The sequence below is a fragment of the Mercenaria mercenaria genome, chromosome 10, assembly GCF_021730395.1.
Source record: "Mercenaria mercenaria strain notata chromosome 10, MADL_Memer_1, whole genome shotgun sequence".
NCBI lineage: Eukaryota > Metazoa > Mollusca > Bivalvia > Venerida > Veneridae > Mercenaria > Mercenaria mercenaria.
Window position 1 is genome coordinate 28,939,130 of NC_069370.1, and position 15,274 is coordinate 28,954,403.

Below are 15,274 nucleotides of genomic sequence, written 5' to 3' on the forward strand. Positions count from 1 at the left end.
TTTTGGCCAAATTATGCCCCCTTTTGGACTTAGAAAATTCTGGTTAAAGTTTTGCGTGCAAGTACATACAGCTATTTCTAAAAGGCATATAGATTTGAAACTTATTTTTTCTTTTTCTAGATCAATTACCAACCTTACTGGGTCAAGTTCCATAACTCTGACATGTTTTTTGAGCAAATTATGCCCCCTTTTAGACTTAGAAAATTTTGGTTAAAGTTTTACATGCAAGTTATTATCTCCAAAACTAATGCAGATATTGATTTGAAACTTCACATGTGTCTTCGGGGTTATAAAACAAGTTGATAGCAGCAAGTCCCATAACTCTGACCTTCATTTTGGCCAAATTATGCCCCCTTTTGGACTTAGCAAATTCTGGTTAAAGTTTTGCAAGCAAGTACATACAGCTATTTCTAAAAGGCATATAGATTTGAAACTTATTTTTTCTATTTCTAGATCAATTACTAACTTCACTGGATCAAGTTCCATAACTCTGGCATGTATTTTGGGCAAATTATGCCCCCTTTTGGACTTTGAAAATTCTGGTTAAAGTTTTACATGCGAGTTTCTATCTCCAAAACTAATGCAGATATTGAATTGAAACTTCACATGTGCCTTAGGGGTTATAAAAATAGTTGATAGCAGCAAGTCCCATAATTGATATACATTTTGGTCAAATTATTCCCCCTTTTGAACTTAAAACTCTTTTGATATTTAACCTTTTTAGGTAATATTTTCCTGCCTCTGGGACAATATTTTGAATAGTCGAGCTTGGCTGTCTTACGGACAGCTCTTGTTATAGAATTTTGCCAACATTTCTGTCGATACCTTTTTAAAATCATTATAGAATTCAAACTATACTACTTCTCAATCGGTGTTGAAAATCTGAAGCAATAAAATCAAAAAATGAATGCGTGACGCGCGTTTTTTGTATACGTGTCAATGAACAAAAGTAACGGCTTTGTAAGTTAGACATTTCGATAGGTCGCACTTGCTCATGGAATGGAAAATTACCGGCATGGCGTTTTAATATCTGTATGATTCGCGGGTAAATTCCAGTCAGTGGTAAATAAAAATAAATAAATAACGGAAAATGGACTTCCTGGCTACAGCAAAAAAAAACACTTTACTAGTAAAAACTTGACACGAAAATGTTAAAAAAAATAGTCTTTGGTTCTTATAATTATTTGATATTTTGATCGATACAACACCATAAAATGTATAATAACGGTATTTGGGTTACATCTTGAATCAGTACACAACCATAGTCCCAACACTTAGAGACGAAAAATACGCTGAGAAAATACATGTCCAAAAACTTAGGGTCAAGAAAAATAATTATTTTTCCACATTTTAGGGGTGTCCCAAGATTTAGGGTGTCCCAAGACTTAGGTAAAATACGGTTCTTCCCTTTTATGTTACTATAAATAGCTTCTTGTCCTTAAGTGCAATGATAACAGGTGAGCGATATAGGGCCATTATGACCCTCTTGTTTGTTTTATAAGATAGAGCCTTGAAATTTGGATGACAGATACAGTTTTGCACACCGATCTTAAAACTGACTTTCAGTGACCATGAATGTGACCTACTGACCTACTTTCTTAATATTTTAGCATCAGTTTGACATTTGAAACATGTAGTTCATATTACTCAGGTGAGCGATCAAGGATCTTGTTATTAACATGTGAAGTTTTGTACCATCCCATTTCCCTCTCCACCCCCACCATAAATAAAAAGAAAAAAACAAATAAAAAAATTCATTGTTATAATTGTCTTTCAAAATTGCACACCCTTTTACCTGTTTAAGCTCTGAAACTCAGGTGCGCAATTTAGGGCCATCATGGCCCTTTTGTACTATTTCAGTTTCTTTTATCTTGTGTTTCTTAATTATGCTTTGTGGTATCAATTACCTCACCTACCCCCACCACACCCCACATCCAAACTAAGGTAATATGAAATTTTACTTAGCTGCATGTCAACATGTAACATATGACCATACAGTGACAGTAAGTGAGTACACCAGGACATACACATCTAGTGTTTAGGTTGATCCAAGCATTGCTGAGTGAAAGGTCCCCCATTTCCTGTGACAAAGTGGCATTATGATAGTGTTAAATGCAATCAGTAATAGCTGTAGTTTACATGACATTTTTAGAAGCAAATTGGCAGATAATATGTAGATTGACACTTGTTTCAGAATTCTTCACCAGTTCGTTGGATGAGTCCTGAAAGTTTGTTTGAAAATGTATTCAATGTGAAAACAGATATCTGGTCATTTGGAATACTTCTGTGGGAAATTGTACATTTTGGTAAGGTTATATAGCAAAATTAAAGAGTATAGTTAGTGAAATACACTGTATATTCAGTTCAATTTATTTCAGTTTTTAGCTCGTCTATATGAAGTATATGGAGAGCTATCCTACTCATGCTGGCGTTGGCATCTTTCCGCGTCCCCACCTTGGTTAAAGTTTTTAATATGCACTTTCTCTTTTTAGCTCACCTGTCGCATAGTGACAAGGTGAGCTTTTGTGATCACCCTTCGTCCGTCGTCAGTCCGTTTGTGTGTGCGTGCGTCAACAATTTCTTGTCTGCACAATAGTGGTTTCATTTATGATTTTATTTTAACCAAACTTGCACACAACTTGTATCACCATAAGATCTCGGTTCCTTTCTTAAACTAGCCAGATCCCATTATGGGTTCCAGAGTTATGGCCCCTGAAAGGGCCAAAATTAGCTATTTTGACCTTGTCTGCACAATAGCAGCTTCATTTATGATTTTATTTTAACCAAACTTGCACACAACTTGTATCACCATAAGATCTTGGTTCCTTTCTTCAACTGGCTAAATTCCTTTATGGGTTCCAGAGTTATGGCCCCTGAAAGGGCCAGAATAAGCTATTTTGACCTTGTCTGCACAATAGCAGCTTCATTTATGTTTAATCCAACTTGCACAAAACTTGGGTCACCATAAGATCTCGGTTCCTTTTTTAAACCGGCCAGATCCCTTAATGGGTTCCAGGGTTACGGCCCCTGAAAGGGCCAAAATTAGCCATTTTGACCTTATCTGCACAATAGCAGCTTCATTTTTGATTTGATTTTAACCAAACTTGCACACAACTTGTATTACCACAAGATCTTGGTTCCTTTCTTGAACTCGTCAGATTCCATCATGGGTTCCAGAGTTATGGCCCCTTAAAGGTCCAAAATTGGCTATTTTGGCTTTTGCAGCCATATAGATACTTCATTTATGGTTTTATTTGATACAAACTTCCAAAATATCTTCAACAACAATAAATCTTGAATTCCATGACAAATCAGATCCAATCGTAGGTTCCAGAGTTATTATGTCTCCCCCAGGAGACATATTGTTTTTGCCCTGTCCGTCCGTCCGTCTGTCCGTCCGTCCATCCGTCCGTACGTCACACTTCATTTCCGAGCAATAACTGGAGAACCATTTGACCTAGAACCTTCAAACTTCATAGGATTGTAGGGCTGCTGGAGTAGACGACCCCTATTGTTTTTGGGGTCACTTCGTCAAAGGTCAAGGTCACAGGGGCCTGAACATTGAAAACCATTTCCGATCAATAACTAGAGAACCACTTGACCCAGAATGTTGAAACTTCATAGGATGATTGGACATGAACAGCAGACGACCCCTATTGTTTTTGGGGTCACTCCGTCAAAGGTCAAGGTCACAGGGGCCTGAACATTGAAAACCATTTCCGATCAATAACTAGAGAACCACTTGACCCAGAATGTTGAAACTTCATAGGATGATTGGTCATGAAGAGCAGACGACCCCTATTGATTTTGGGGTCACTCCGTCAGAGGTCAAGGTCACAGGGGCCTGAACATTGAAAACCATTTCCGATCAATAACTAGAGAACCACTTGACCCAGAATGTTGAAACTTCATAGGATGATTGGTCATGAAGAGTAGACGACCCCTATTGATTTTGGCGTCACTCTGTCAAAGGTCAAGGTCACAGGGGCCTGAACATGGAAAACCAGTTCCGATCAATAACTAGAGAACCACTTGACCCAGAATGTTGAAACTTCATAGGATGATTGGTCATGAAGAGTAGATGGCCCCTATAAATTTTGGGGTCACTCCGTGAAAGGTCAAGGTCACAAGGGCCTGAACATTGTAAACCATTTCCGATCAGTAACTAGAGAACCACCTGACCCAGAATGTTGAAACTTCATAGGATGATTGGTCATGCACAGTAGATGACCCCTATCGATTTTGGGGTCACTCCGTCAAAGGTCAAGGTCACAGGGGCCTGAACATTGAAAACCATTTCTGGTCAGTAACTTGAGAACCACTTGACCCAGAATGTTGAAACTTCATAGGATGATTGATCATGAAGAGTAGAAGACCCCTAAGGATTTTGGGGTCACTCATTCAAAGGTCAAGGTCACAGGTGCCTGGACATGGAAAACCATTTATAATCAATAACTTGAGAACCTCTCGACCCAGAATGTTGAAACTTCATAGGATGATTGTTCATGCAGAGTAAATGACCCCTATTGTTTTTGGGGTCACTCCGTTAAAGGTTAAGGTCACAGGGGCCTTAACATTGATAACCAGTTCCGATCAATAACTTGAGAACCACTTGACCCAGAATGTTGAAACTTCATAGGATGATTGAACATGCAGAGTAGATGACCCCTATTGATTTTGGGGTCAGTCTATTAAAGGTCAAGGTCACAGTGGCCTGTTCATGTAAAATCATTTTTTGGAAATAACTTGAGAACCACTTGACCTACAATGTTGAAACTTAATAGGATGATTGGACATGCAGAGTAGATGACCCCTATTTATTTTGAGGTCACTTGATCAAAGGTCAAGGTCACAGGAGCCTGAACAGTGACTTGAGAACCACTAGGCCAAGAGTGTTGAAATTTAGCGGGATGACTGGACATGCCAAGTAAATGATCCCTATTGCAGCTAACCATCAGTGTCTCTTTGACTTTCGCTCTTGACCCCTATTGACTTCTTGCCTATAGGACTTTGCATTGGGGGAGACATGCGCTTTTTTACAAAAGCATTTTCTAGTTTATATCTGATTAACTCCCCTGATTGTAATCAAAATGGATTTATATCAGTAAGTATAGGACTTATTTGAAATTTCATTATTGTCATTAGTTGGACTGAGCCAATCAGGGTAGATAACTATGGACTGATTTTATGTCAAATTATCTCCCTTTATTTCAAATTAAAATGGGTATATCTCCGTAACTAATGAAGATACTGATCTGAAATTTCATTTATGTCAACAGATTTATTTTGCAGATCCTTCTTTTGTTCACTTACAATAATTTTTTTTTTAATTACTTCCCTTTTACGTTACTATAAATAGCTTATTTTTAGTAACTTTTTTATTATTGGCCGTAGGGAATAACCGAGACCACTTTTCTGTAGTACAACATGGATGGTACCTCCAATTTTTAGGTGTATTTTGACATATCTGTACCTTGTAAGAAGTTTTTTTTCTTTTTGGTTAAATTTCTTCCCTTTGTTGTTCCTGTCCTTTGGACTTAGATATTTTTTCTGAGGACCTTCTTGTCCTCAAGTGCAATGATAACAGGTGAGTGATATAGGGCCATCATGGCCCTCTTGTTTCTCCTTATCTCTGTAATTACTTGATGGATTTGCTTTAAACTTAAAATAGTTACTTCTTATCATCACCCACATCATATGGCATAAGGGCCGTAACTCTCACACCAATATTTCATGAATTTTCCCTCCTTTTTACTTAGAATTTCAGGTTAAAGTTTTGGTGCACTTTCACTCTATCTCAGTTATTACTAAATGGATTTGATTCAAACTTAAAATACTTGTTCCACATCATCACCCACATCATATGACACAAGGTTCATAACTCTGGCACAAATTTTTCTTGAATTATGCCCCCTTTTTACTTAGAATTTAAGGTTAATGTTGGTGCACCTTCGCTTTATTTGTGTTATTACTTAATAAATTTGATTCAAACTTAAAATAGTTCTTCCATATTGTCGTCCTCATCATATGACACAAGGTCCATAATTCTTGCACAAATATTTAGTGACTTGTGTCTCTTTTTTTACTTAGAATTTCAGTTTAATTTTGATGCTTTTTCACTATACTTCTGTTGTTACTAAATGGATTTTATTCAAACTTAAAACAGTGGTTCCACATGGTCACCAACATCATATGACACAATGTTCATGATGCTGGCACCAAAATGCTATGAGTTATACACCCCCTGCCCCCACCCTTTTACTAGAATTTGAGGTTCAAGTTGTGATGCCCTTCTGTTCTATCTCACTTATTTGATTAAAACTTCAAATATAATAGTTGCTCCACATTATTATGTCTCCCACCACACAGTGGTGTGGGAGACATTACTCCTCTATGTTGTGTCCGTCTGTTTGTCTGTCACAAATCTTGTCCGCGCTTGAAGTTGAACATTTCTCATCCGATCTTCACCAAACTTGAACAAAATGTGTTTGACCATAAGTTCTCGGCCAAGTTCGATATCTAGCCAAATCGTCCCAGGCACTTCATAATTATGGCCCTTGAATTACTGGTAGGCCACTTACTCCGACACGCTTACTCCAACACTTACCCGATAGGCCCCTTACTTCAACACTTACTCCAAAACTATCAAAGTTATATTTTCTGTGAGTAAACAGTATATAAAGACAGAGTTACTACTCAGATGATTAGGCAGTTGTGGGAGACATGTGCTTTTCTCAAAAGCAGCTCTAGTTAGCCACATGATATTACACAATGTCTTGGTGCATTACTTTTGCATAAATTTCCATGAATTATGTCCCTTTTATACTTATTTAATGTTTTGATACACTTCTCTATACGTGTTAGACATAGACTGTTACATTTGACACAGACTTAAGCTTTTGTCCAATATCTTCATTCACATTTGAGTAATTAAATTCAGTGACAGCTCCAGCTTCCTTAAATGTGCCCAGTTTTACTATCCAGCATTGAAATAGTTGAGCTTGTGTCTCCGGTGACAGCGCTTGTATTTAGTGTCAGAATCTTACAGCAAGAGCTGAATTAGGTTGTCTGTTTAGACCAATATTGTAACCATATACAGTGTAACTTCGAAAACCGAACAATCTCCGGACCAGCCTAAAAGTTCAATTTTTCGAAGTTTCCGGAATTCAGAAGTTTGAAAGTTTGTAGGCAAAGTGGACTTGGTGCACAAGAGTTATGTTTTCTTACACGTAGGATGAAGGAGATTCTTATCCTTTTTAATTTTACAATTTCATATTAATTAATTAATTAGATAATTAATTGGTTATTTACAAACATTAAGGATAATAAATACATAAATAACAAATATAAAAAGAAACAACAAAACTTTAATAATAGCATTTACACAAACAATTTCCACTTACATTTTACCATCTTTGGAGTCCCGAGTTCGTCAGCATTAAATTTATTATGATAATGCATAGTTTAATCAATGTAACTGATCATTTAAAACATCTATCTTTCTTTCGTTCAAATATCTCTTTTTAACACATAAGATATTTAATTCATCACGTTCTCATAAATTGAATACAAATGAAAATAATCGCTAATTACCTTCTTTAGTTTTGCATCAAATGATCGTTGTGATTATATAGCATGTCAAAATAAACGCACACTGCTAATAAACTAAAGAACATGTTGACAGCGTTTCTGGATTATCAGGTGACACTTTTAATCCAGCAAATATTTTGCTGTTCAGTGTTCAGAAGTCAATTTTTGTTTTAAAATATAAACAATGCTTCAAAAAATCGTCTGGTTTTCAGAATTCGGAAGTTCCGGTTTTCAGAGGTTAAAAATATATAGAAATAAGAACAGAAAAAAATGGGACCTTGAGTTTCGTGCGGTTTTCAAAGGTTTCCGGTTTTCAGAGGGTCCGGTTATCGGAAGTTATACTGTGCTTTGCTGTTAGGAAAGCCTTCACTTTGGATCTTTTTAGAGATTTCTCCTTCATATGATTACATATTAATTAATGTTACCAAATACAGATACAGGCAAGTATATGACTTTAAACATTGCAGGACATCTACCATATCCTGACATGGGTCCTCATGAGGTAACAGAGAAGATTCAGACTGGATATAGAATGTCACAGCCCCCGCACTGTAGCAGTGATATGTATGTATTAGATAGTATATGTATTTCTTTGTCAACCAGATTACCTTTCCATCTATCAACATATCTTTTTATGCCCCCCACCAAACATGTTTGTCGGGGGCTGTATAGGAGTCAGTTTTGTCGCGTCCCATCCCGTCCCGTCGCGAAATCTATTATCTCAGTTATTACTAAATGGATTTGATGCAAACTTAAAATAGATGTTCCACCTTATCACCCGCTTCATGTGACACAAGGTGCATAACTGTGACACCAATTTTTCATGAATTATGTCCCCTTTTACTTAGAATTTAAGGTTAATTTTGATGTATTTTCACTATATCTCAGTTATTACTAAATGGATTTGATTCAAACTTAAAATAGATGTTCCACTTCATCACCCACATCATGTGACACAAGGTGCATAACTCTGACACCAATTTTTCATGAATTATGCCCCCTTTTACTTAGAATTTAAAGTTAATTTTGATGCATTTTCACTATATATCATTCTGATTGGCTTAGAGCCAAAGGGAAGTAACCTTTTTTAACTTTTGTACTGAGTTACTTCCCCTTAAATTCCAAGAATTAATCTAGTTTTAGAAATTCTATTTTTAGATTTTCAATATTTTAGGTATTTTTCTAACTTTTTTATTATTAGTCCTATGTAAAAAGTAAATACATTTTTCTGTGGTAACATGTGTTGGTAAGACAATTTAGTATTCACTTTTAGTGTATCTCTAATATTAGAGATTTTTATATTTACCTCATCCCTCATCCTGGGCACATATACTGTAAAAGCTCGAATATATTACGCTAGCATGTATATTACGCACCCCCAATCTTGTATCAAAATCTTGGGAAAAATGCTTACATTGGAATATATTACGCACCGAAAAATTAGTCAGAAAACGTTGTTTACAAAGTCGAAATCGGCCATAAGCAGCATGCGTAAAAACGATTTCTTGTGAAAATCGCAATTGCTGCATAATCGGTTACAGACAACAGTGACAATATCTGACAGACAAATCAGTCAGAAAGTCGAAATCGGCCATTAGCGGCATGCGTAAAAACGATTTCTCGTGAAAATCGCAATTGCTTCATAATCGGTTATAGACAACAGTGACAATATCTGACAGACAAATTCTTTCTAAAGTATTTGAGAACTTTCTCAAGCTGTCAACACCTTAGTACACTTTAACTGACGTGCGAACAAACATCTCATAATTATAAGCACATCAAATGAGAAAATCGCGGCTAATTAGCGTGTTTGTTTAACAATGTACGAGCCGATGTATTGATCAGTAATAATTTGCTGGAAATAAAGAAGTAACAAACAATCTGTTTTAATTGCAATTTATTTGAACATCCTTGAAAGATCAAACACCTACAACCCGGAACCGCGAAATTTTGTATTTTGCCTAATTATTAAAATGACACATTATCCGGTGCTCTGGATATGTACGATACTTATTAATTAAATTCACAAATACAAAAAATTTAAACTCACCAATAAAATCAACTTTGCCATATATCATTAGAGGTTCCGTTCCGTACGTGTTTTTAGACCCACCAAATAAAAAGCTCTTCAAGAGGAGGTTAAAAAAGCACGGCCCAAAATGTAAACACATGACAGTTGAACAAAATTGTCCGATTTTCGCTGATATTTTCGGGTTTTCAAGCTGGGAAAAAATGTTTGAAGCTCTACCTTGGTACATATGATGCACCCCTTTGAGAAAATGAAAAAAATCGTTAAAAAACTGCGTCATATATTCAAGTTTTTACGGCACTAGTATTACTTATATGTGCCGTGGAAGCCCAGGATAAAGTACTCCAAAGATGAGTAAAAAAAATTTTTAAGTATTAAGTTTTTTTTACGTTTTTATATAATTCTAAGTATTTTTAAAATTTCTTATAGTTGCCATTCTTCTGTGACAAAACTGTATTGTGAGGGTATAAGTGACTCCTGTGACAGTTCTAGTTATATCTTATTTTCAGTTTAAAAAGTCTTTTTCATACATTAAAATTTGGATTTGAGAAACTCCATGTATCTGGCCCCAGAGTTATGAAACTAAGATTGAGATCATTGTCATTGATCAGTTTCAAAACTGTTCTCTAAACAACCAAATAGAGACTTGCATTTTGAGAATGGTCACTCTATTTTATAACCTGGATCCTAGAATGGTTTGAAATCAGTTTGAGCCCTTCCTGTATTACAGTGATATCCTTGATTGAAGTCTGTTTTATTTTTAGCTCACCTGTCACAAAGTGACAAGGTGAGCTTTTGTGATCGCGCGGTGTCCGTCGTCCACCCGTGCGTGCGTCCGTAAACTTTTGCTTGTGACCACTCTAGAGGTCACATTTTTCATGGGATCTTTATGAAAATTGGTCAGAATGTTCATCTTGATGATATCTAGGTCAAGTTCGAAACTGGGTCACGTGCCGTCAAAAACTAGGTCAGTAGGTCTAAAAATAGAAAAACCTTGTGACCTCTCTAGAGACCAAATATTTCACAAGATCTTCATGAAAATTGGTGAGAATGTTCACCTTGATGATATCTAGGTCAAGTTCGAAACTGGGTCACGTGTCGTCAAAAACTAGGTCAGTAGGTCAAATAATAGAAAAACCTTGTGACCTCTCTAAAGGCCATATTTTTCATGGGATCTGTATGAAAGTTGGTCTGAGTATTCATCTTGATGATATCTAGGTCAAGTTCGAAACTGGGTCACGTGCGGTCAAAAACTAGGTCGGTAGGTCTAAAAATAGAAAAACATTGTGATCTCTCTAGAGGCCATATATTTCAGGAGATCTTCATGAAAATTGGTTAGAATGTTCATCTTGATGATATCTAGGTCAGGTTCGAAATTGGGTCACGTGCAATCAAAAACTAGGTCAGTAGGTCAAATAATAGAAAAACCTTGTGACCTCTCAAGAGGCCATATTTTTCATGGGATCTGTATGGAAGTTGGTCTAAATGTTCATTTTGATGATATCTAGGTCAGGTTCGCAAGTGGGTCACATGCCTTCAAAAAACTAGGTCAGTAGGTGAAATAATAGAAAAACCTTGTGACCTCTCTAAAGGCCATATTTTTCATGGGATCTGTATGAAAATTGGTCTGAATGTTCATCTTGATGATATCTAGGTCAAGTTTGAAACTGGGTCAACTGTGGTCAAAAACAAGGTCAGTATGTCTAAAATAGAAAAACCTTGTGACCTCTCTAGAGGCCATACTTGTGAATGGATCTTCATGAAAATAGTCAGAATGTTCACCTTGATGATATCTAGGTCAAGTTTGAAACTGGGTCACATGCCTTAAAAAACTAGGTCAGTAGGTCAAATAATAAAAAAAAAAGCCTTGTGACCTCTCTAGAGGCCATACTTTTCATGGGATCTGTATGAAAGTTGGTCTGAATGTTCATCTTGATGATATCTAGGTCATGTTTGAAACTGGGTCAACTGCGGTAAAAAAACTAGGTCAGTAGGTCTAAAATTATTAAAATCTTTGACCTCTCTAGAGGCCATATTTTTCAATGGATCTTCATGAAATTGATCTGAATGTTCACCTTGATGATATCTAGGTCACTTTCGAAACTGGGTCAAGTGTGGTCAAAAACTAGGCCAGTAGGTATAAAAATAGAAAAACCTTGTGACCTCTCTAGAGGCCATATTTTTCATGAGATCTTCATGAAAATTGGTGAGAATGTTCACCTTGATGATATCTAGGTAAAGTTCAAAACAGGGTCACGTACCTTCGAAAACTAGGTCAATAGGTCAAATAATAGAAAAACCTTGTGACCTCTTTAGAGACCATATTTTTCAATGGACCTTCATGAAAATTGGTCAGAATTTTTATCTTGATAATACCTAGGTCAAGTTCAAAACTAGGTCACTATGTCAAATAATAGAAAAAACGACGTCATACTCAAAACTGGGTCATGTGGGAAGAGGTGAGTGATTCAGGACCATCATGGTCCTCTTGTTTCATGAAAATATGTTGCAAGTTCTGTTAATTTAGCTGCAAACCATTAGACTTTCCTCTGTATAATAATATAAGTATTGTGCTTATAAAATACCTATTTGATATTTCAGATATAATCTGATGTTGATGTGTTGGGCAGAGAATCCAGAGAATCGACCGTGTTTCGGTGACATCATGCAGAACTTACATCACTTGTCCCAGCATGCAGACACACATATCAACATTGATAAGTTACCAGAAGGCTTGCGGAGCGCTGACATCATTGACAACATGGATATCGTAGCTTGAAGAAATCTGAGCACATTGTTACTGTCTCATAAACAGAAATCCAGAGTTGAATACTTGTGTAGAACTAATATGCATGTTTAAAGTCCATTTAGTGTTTTAATACTGTTTAAGAGCTCATTAATTATGTCTCCCACCACACAGAGGTTTGGGAGACATGTTGATTTACTCCTGTCTGTGTGTGTGTGTCTGTCTGTCACAAAGCTTGTCCACACTCTAATTCGAACATTTCTCATCCTTTCTTCACCAAACTTGAACAAAATGTGTTTGCTAATAAGTCCTCAGCCAAGTTTGATAGCTAGCCAAGTCAGCCCAGGCACTTCGTAATTATGGCCCTTGAACATACAGTGCAACCTCTATAGAGCAACACCCTTTGGGAGATACCAGTATTGCCTGTTATGTAGAGGTTGTTGTTAAGGTAAATTTGATAGTATATTTCAGCTTAGGGAAATTTGGATGATGTTGTTATAGAGAGGTTTTTGCTTAAGAGAGGGCTGCTCTGGAGAGGTTGTACTGTAATTACCGATACAGAGTTGTAGACCGGTTACACCAACATGTGAATACCAATAGGCTGCAAACAGTATACAAAGACAGACTTACTATTCAGATGATAAGGCAGTTGTGGGAGACATGTGCTTTTCTCAAAAGCACCTCTTGTTGAAAACTATTTAGCAATTTGAGGTCTTATTTAAAATGAATATCTACATTTTGTATAATTCTATATCTTAAAAATATATTTGTTAACTATAAAATATTAGTAATTTTTAGAAAGTTTTAATTATCCATTTCGTGATAAATTTTTGTGAACAAACTTTGTTAAGATCATATAGAACATCCTGTATATGTTAACATGGCAGAATCAGATAATTATATATTATATTAGTTAAAACTGACTTTATACTGAAACTGTTTGTTTTGTTACAGGGTTACCTTTCATGGAAATGTGTACTATAGTTTATAAATGTTTAACATGCATCTTCTGTGGTAAATGAAAATAGGAAATATTTTTCAGAATGTGAAGGAACAAAAAATTGATGTCCTCAACTTAAAATGTACCATCCTGTTAAGAAATAGCATTTAAATTTGATTTATTACATTCTTTTCATTGAGTTGTGAAACCCACCATCAGAAAAAAGGTTAAACTTTCTAATAGGGGAGGGGCGGCCTCCGTGGCCGAGTGGTTAAGGTCGCTGACTTCAAATCACTTGCCCCTCATCAGTGTGGGTTCAAGCCTCCCTCGGGGCGTTCAATTCTTCATGTGAGGAAGCCATCCAGCTGGCTTAGGAAGGCCGATGGTTCTACCCAGGTGTCCCCTCGTGATGAAATATTGCACGGAGGGGCACCTGGGGTCTTCCTCCACGCCAAAGCTGGAAAGTCACCATATGACCTATATTTGTGTTGGTGCGACGTTAAATCCAACAAAATAAGATAAATTCTAATAGAGGAAAGGGTGTATAAGGAATATTGTATGTGTTGTATTTCATAAGAAGGGTGCAATATAAATGTGTGAGCCTCTCTGCGGTCAAGTGGTGAAATCACTTATGTACTCTGTGTTCAAAATCTGGCAGGCTAGTAGTTCTACCCTGGAGGGGAATCTTTGGTCTTCCTTTGCCATCAAGAGCTGGAAAGTTGCTGTATGACCTAGTAGTGTGTTGGTGGGATTTAAGACCTGATGTGAAGGTACACTGTGTTGCTGTATGACCTAGTAGTGTGTTGGTGGGATTTAAGACCTGATGAGAAGGTACACTGTGTTGCTGTATGACCTAGTAGTGTGTTGGTGTGATTTAAGACCTGATGTGAAGGTACACTGTGTTGCTGTATGACCTAGTAGTGTGTTGGTGGGATTTAAGACCTGATGTGAAGGTACACTGTGTTGCTGTATGACCTAGTAGTGTGTTGGTGGGATTTAAGACCTGATGTGAAGGTACACTGTGTTGCTGTATGACCTAGTAGTGTGTTGGTGGGATTTAAGACCTGATGAGAAGGTACACTGTGTTGCTGTATGACCTAGTAGTGTGTTGGTGTGATTTAAGACCTGATGTGAAGGTACACTGTGTTGCTGTATGACCTAGTAGTGTGTTGGTGGGATTTAAGACCTGATGAGAAGGTACACTGTGTTGCTGTATGACCTAGTAGTGTGTTGGTTGGGATTATAAGACCTGATGAGAAGGTACACGTGATTGCTGTATGACCTAGTAGTGTGTTGGTGTGATTTAAGACCTGATGTGAAGGTACACTGTGTTTGCTGTAATGACCTAGTAGTGTGTGGTGGGATTTAAGACCTGATGAGAAGGTACACTGTGTTGCTGTATGACCTAGTAGTGTGTTGGTGGGATTTAAGACCTGATGTGAAGGTACATGTGTTGCTGTATGACCTAGTATGTGTTGGTGGGATTTAAGACCTGATGTGAAGGTACACTGTGTTGCTGTATGACCTAGTAGTGTGTTGGTGGGATTTAAGACCTGATGTGAAGGTACACCGTGTTGAGTGTGTAAATTACACATGATATAGAACTTGATGAGATTATAATGTTGTTACTTGCCGAAGTGAAAAATGTAATGAAAAGCCATTTCTATTGTTCAGTAAGACTTTGAAGTATGGTGGTGAAACAATTCTCATCATTAATATACTGATAACTTAATTCATGTTCACATGGTAACTTTGCCATACTATGTGTAATGTTTTAAGATATGTTCAGATGTTGAATTTAACTCTTACTGTTGAAGGCATTTCAGTATATGTTAAGCAGTTGTAACATTACTGTCCTCGTGAGAAAAAGGGAAACCTAGTTCTTATTTTGTGTACTAAATATATGGGGAACCTTTAGATATGAGTTGTATGAAATAGTGGTTAATTGCGTTTGATGTTTTGTCATTGT

At 36.8% G+C, this 15,274-nt stretch overlaps 1 protein-coding gene across 1 annotated transcript in view; it reads left to right on the forward strand.

The window, feature by feature from the left end:
- Positions 1–13,240, forward strand: part of LOC123559575 (fibroblast growth factor receptor-like) — a 117,286-nt gene extending 104,046 nt beyond the window's left edge. Inside the window, exons 15-17 of the mRNA XM_053516840.1 lie at positions 2,195–2,306; positions 8,058–8,154; positions 12,221–13,240. Coding sequence (XP_053372815.1) covers positions 2,195–2,306; positions 8,058–8,154; positions 12,221–12,398 — 387 coding nt within the window. The 3' untranslated portion in view covers positions 12,399–13,240. The remainder of the gene's footprint in view (positions 1–2,194; positions 2,307–8,057; positions 8,155–12,220) is intronic.
- Positions 13,241–15,274: the final 2,034 nt, after the last annotated feature.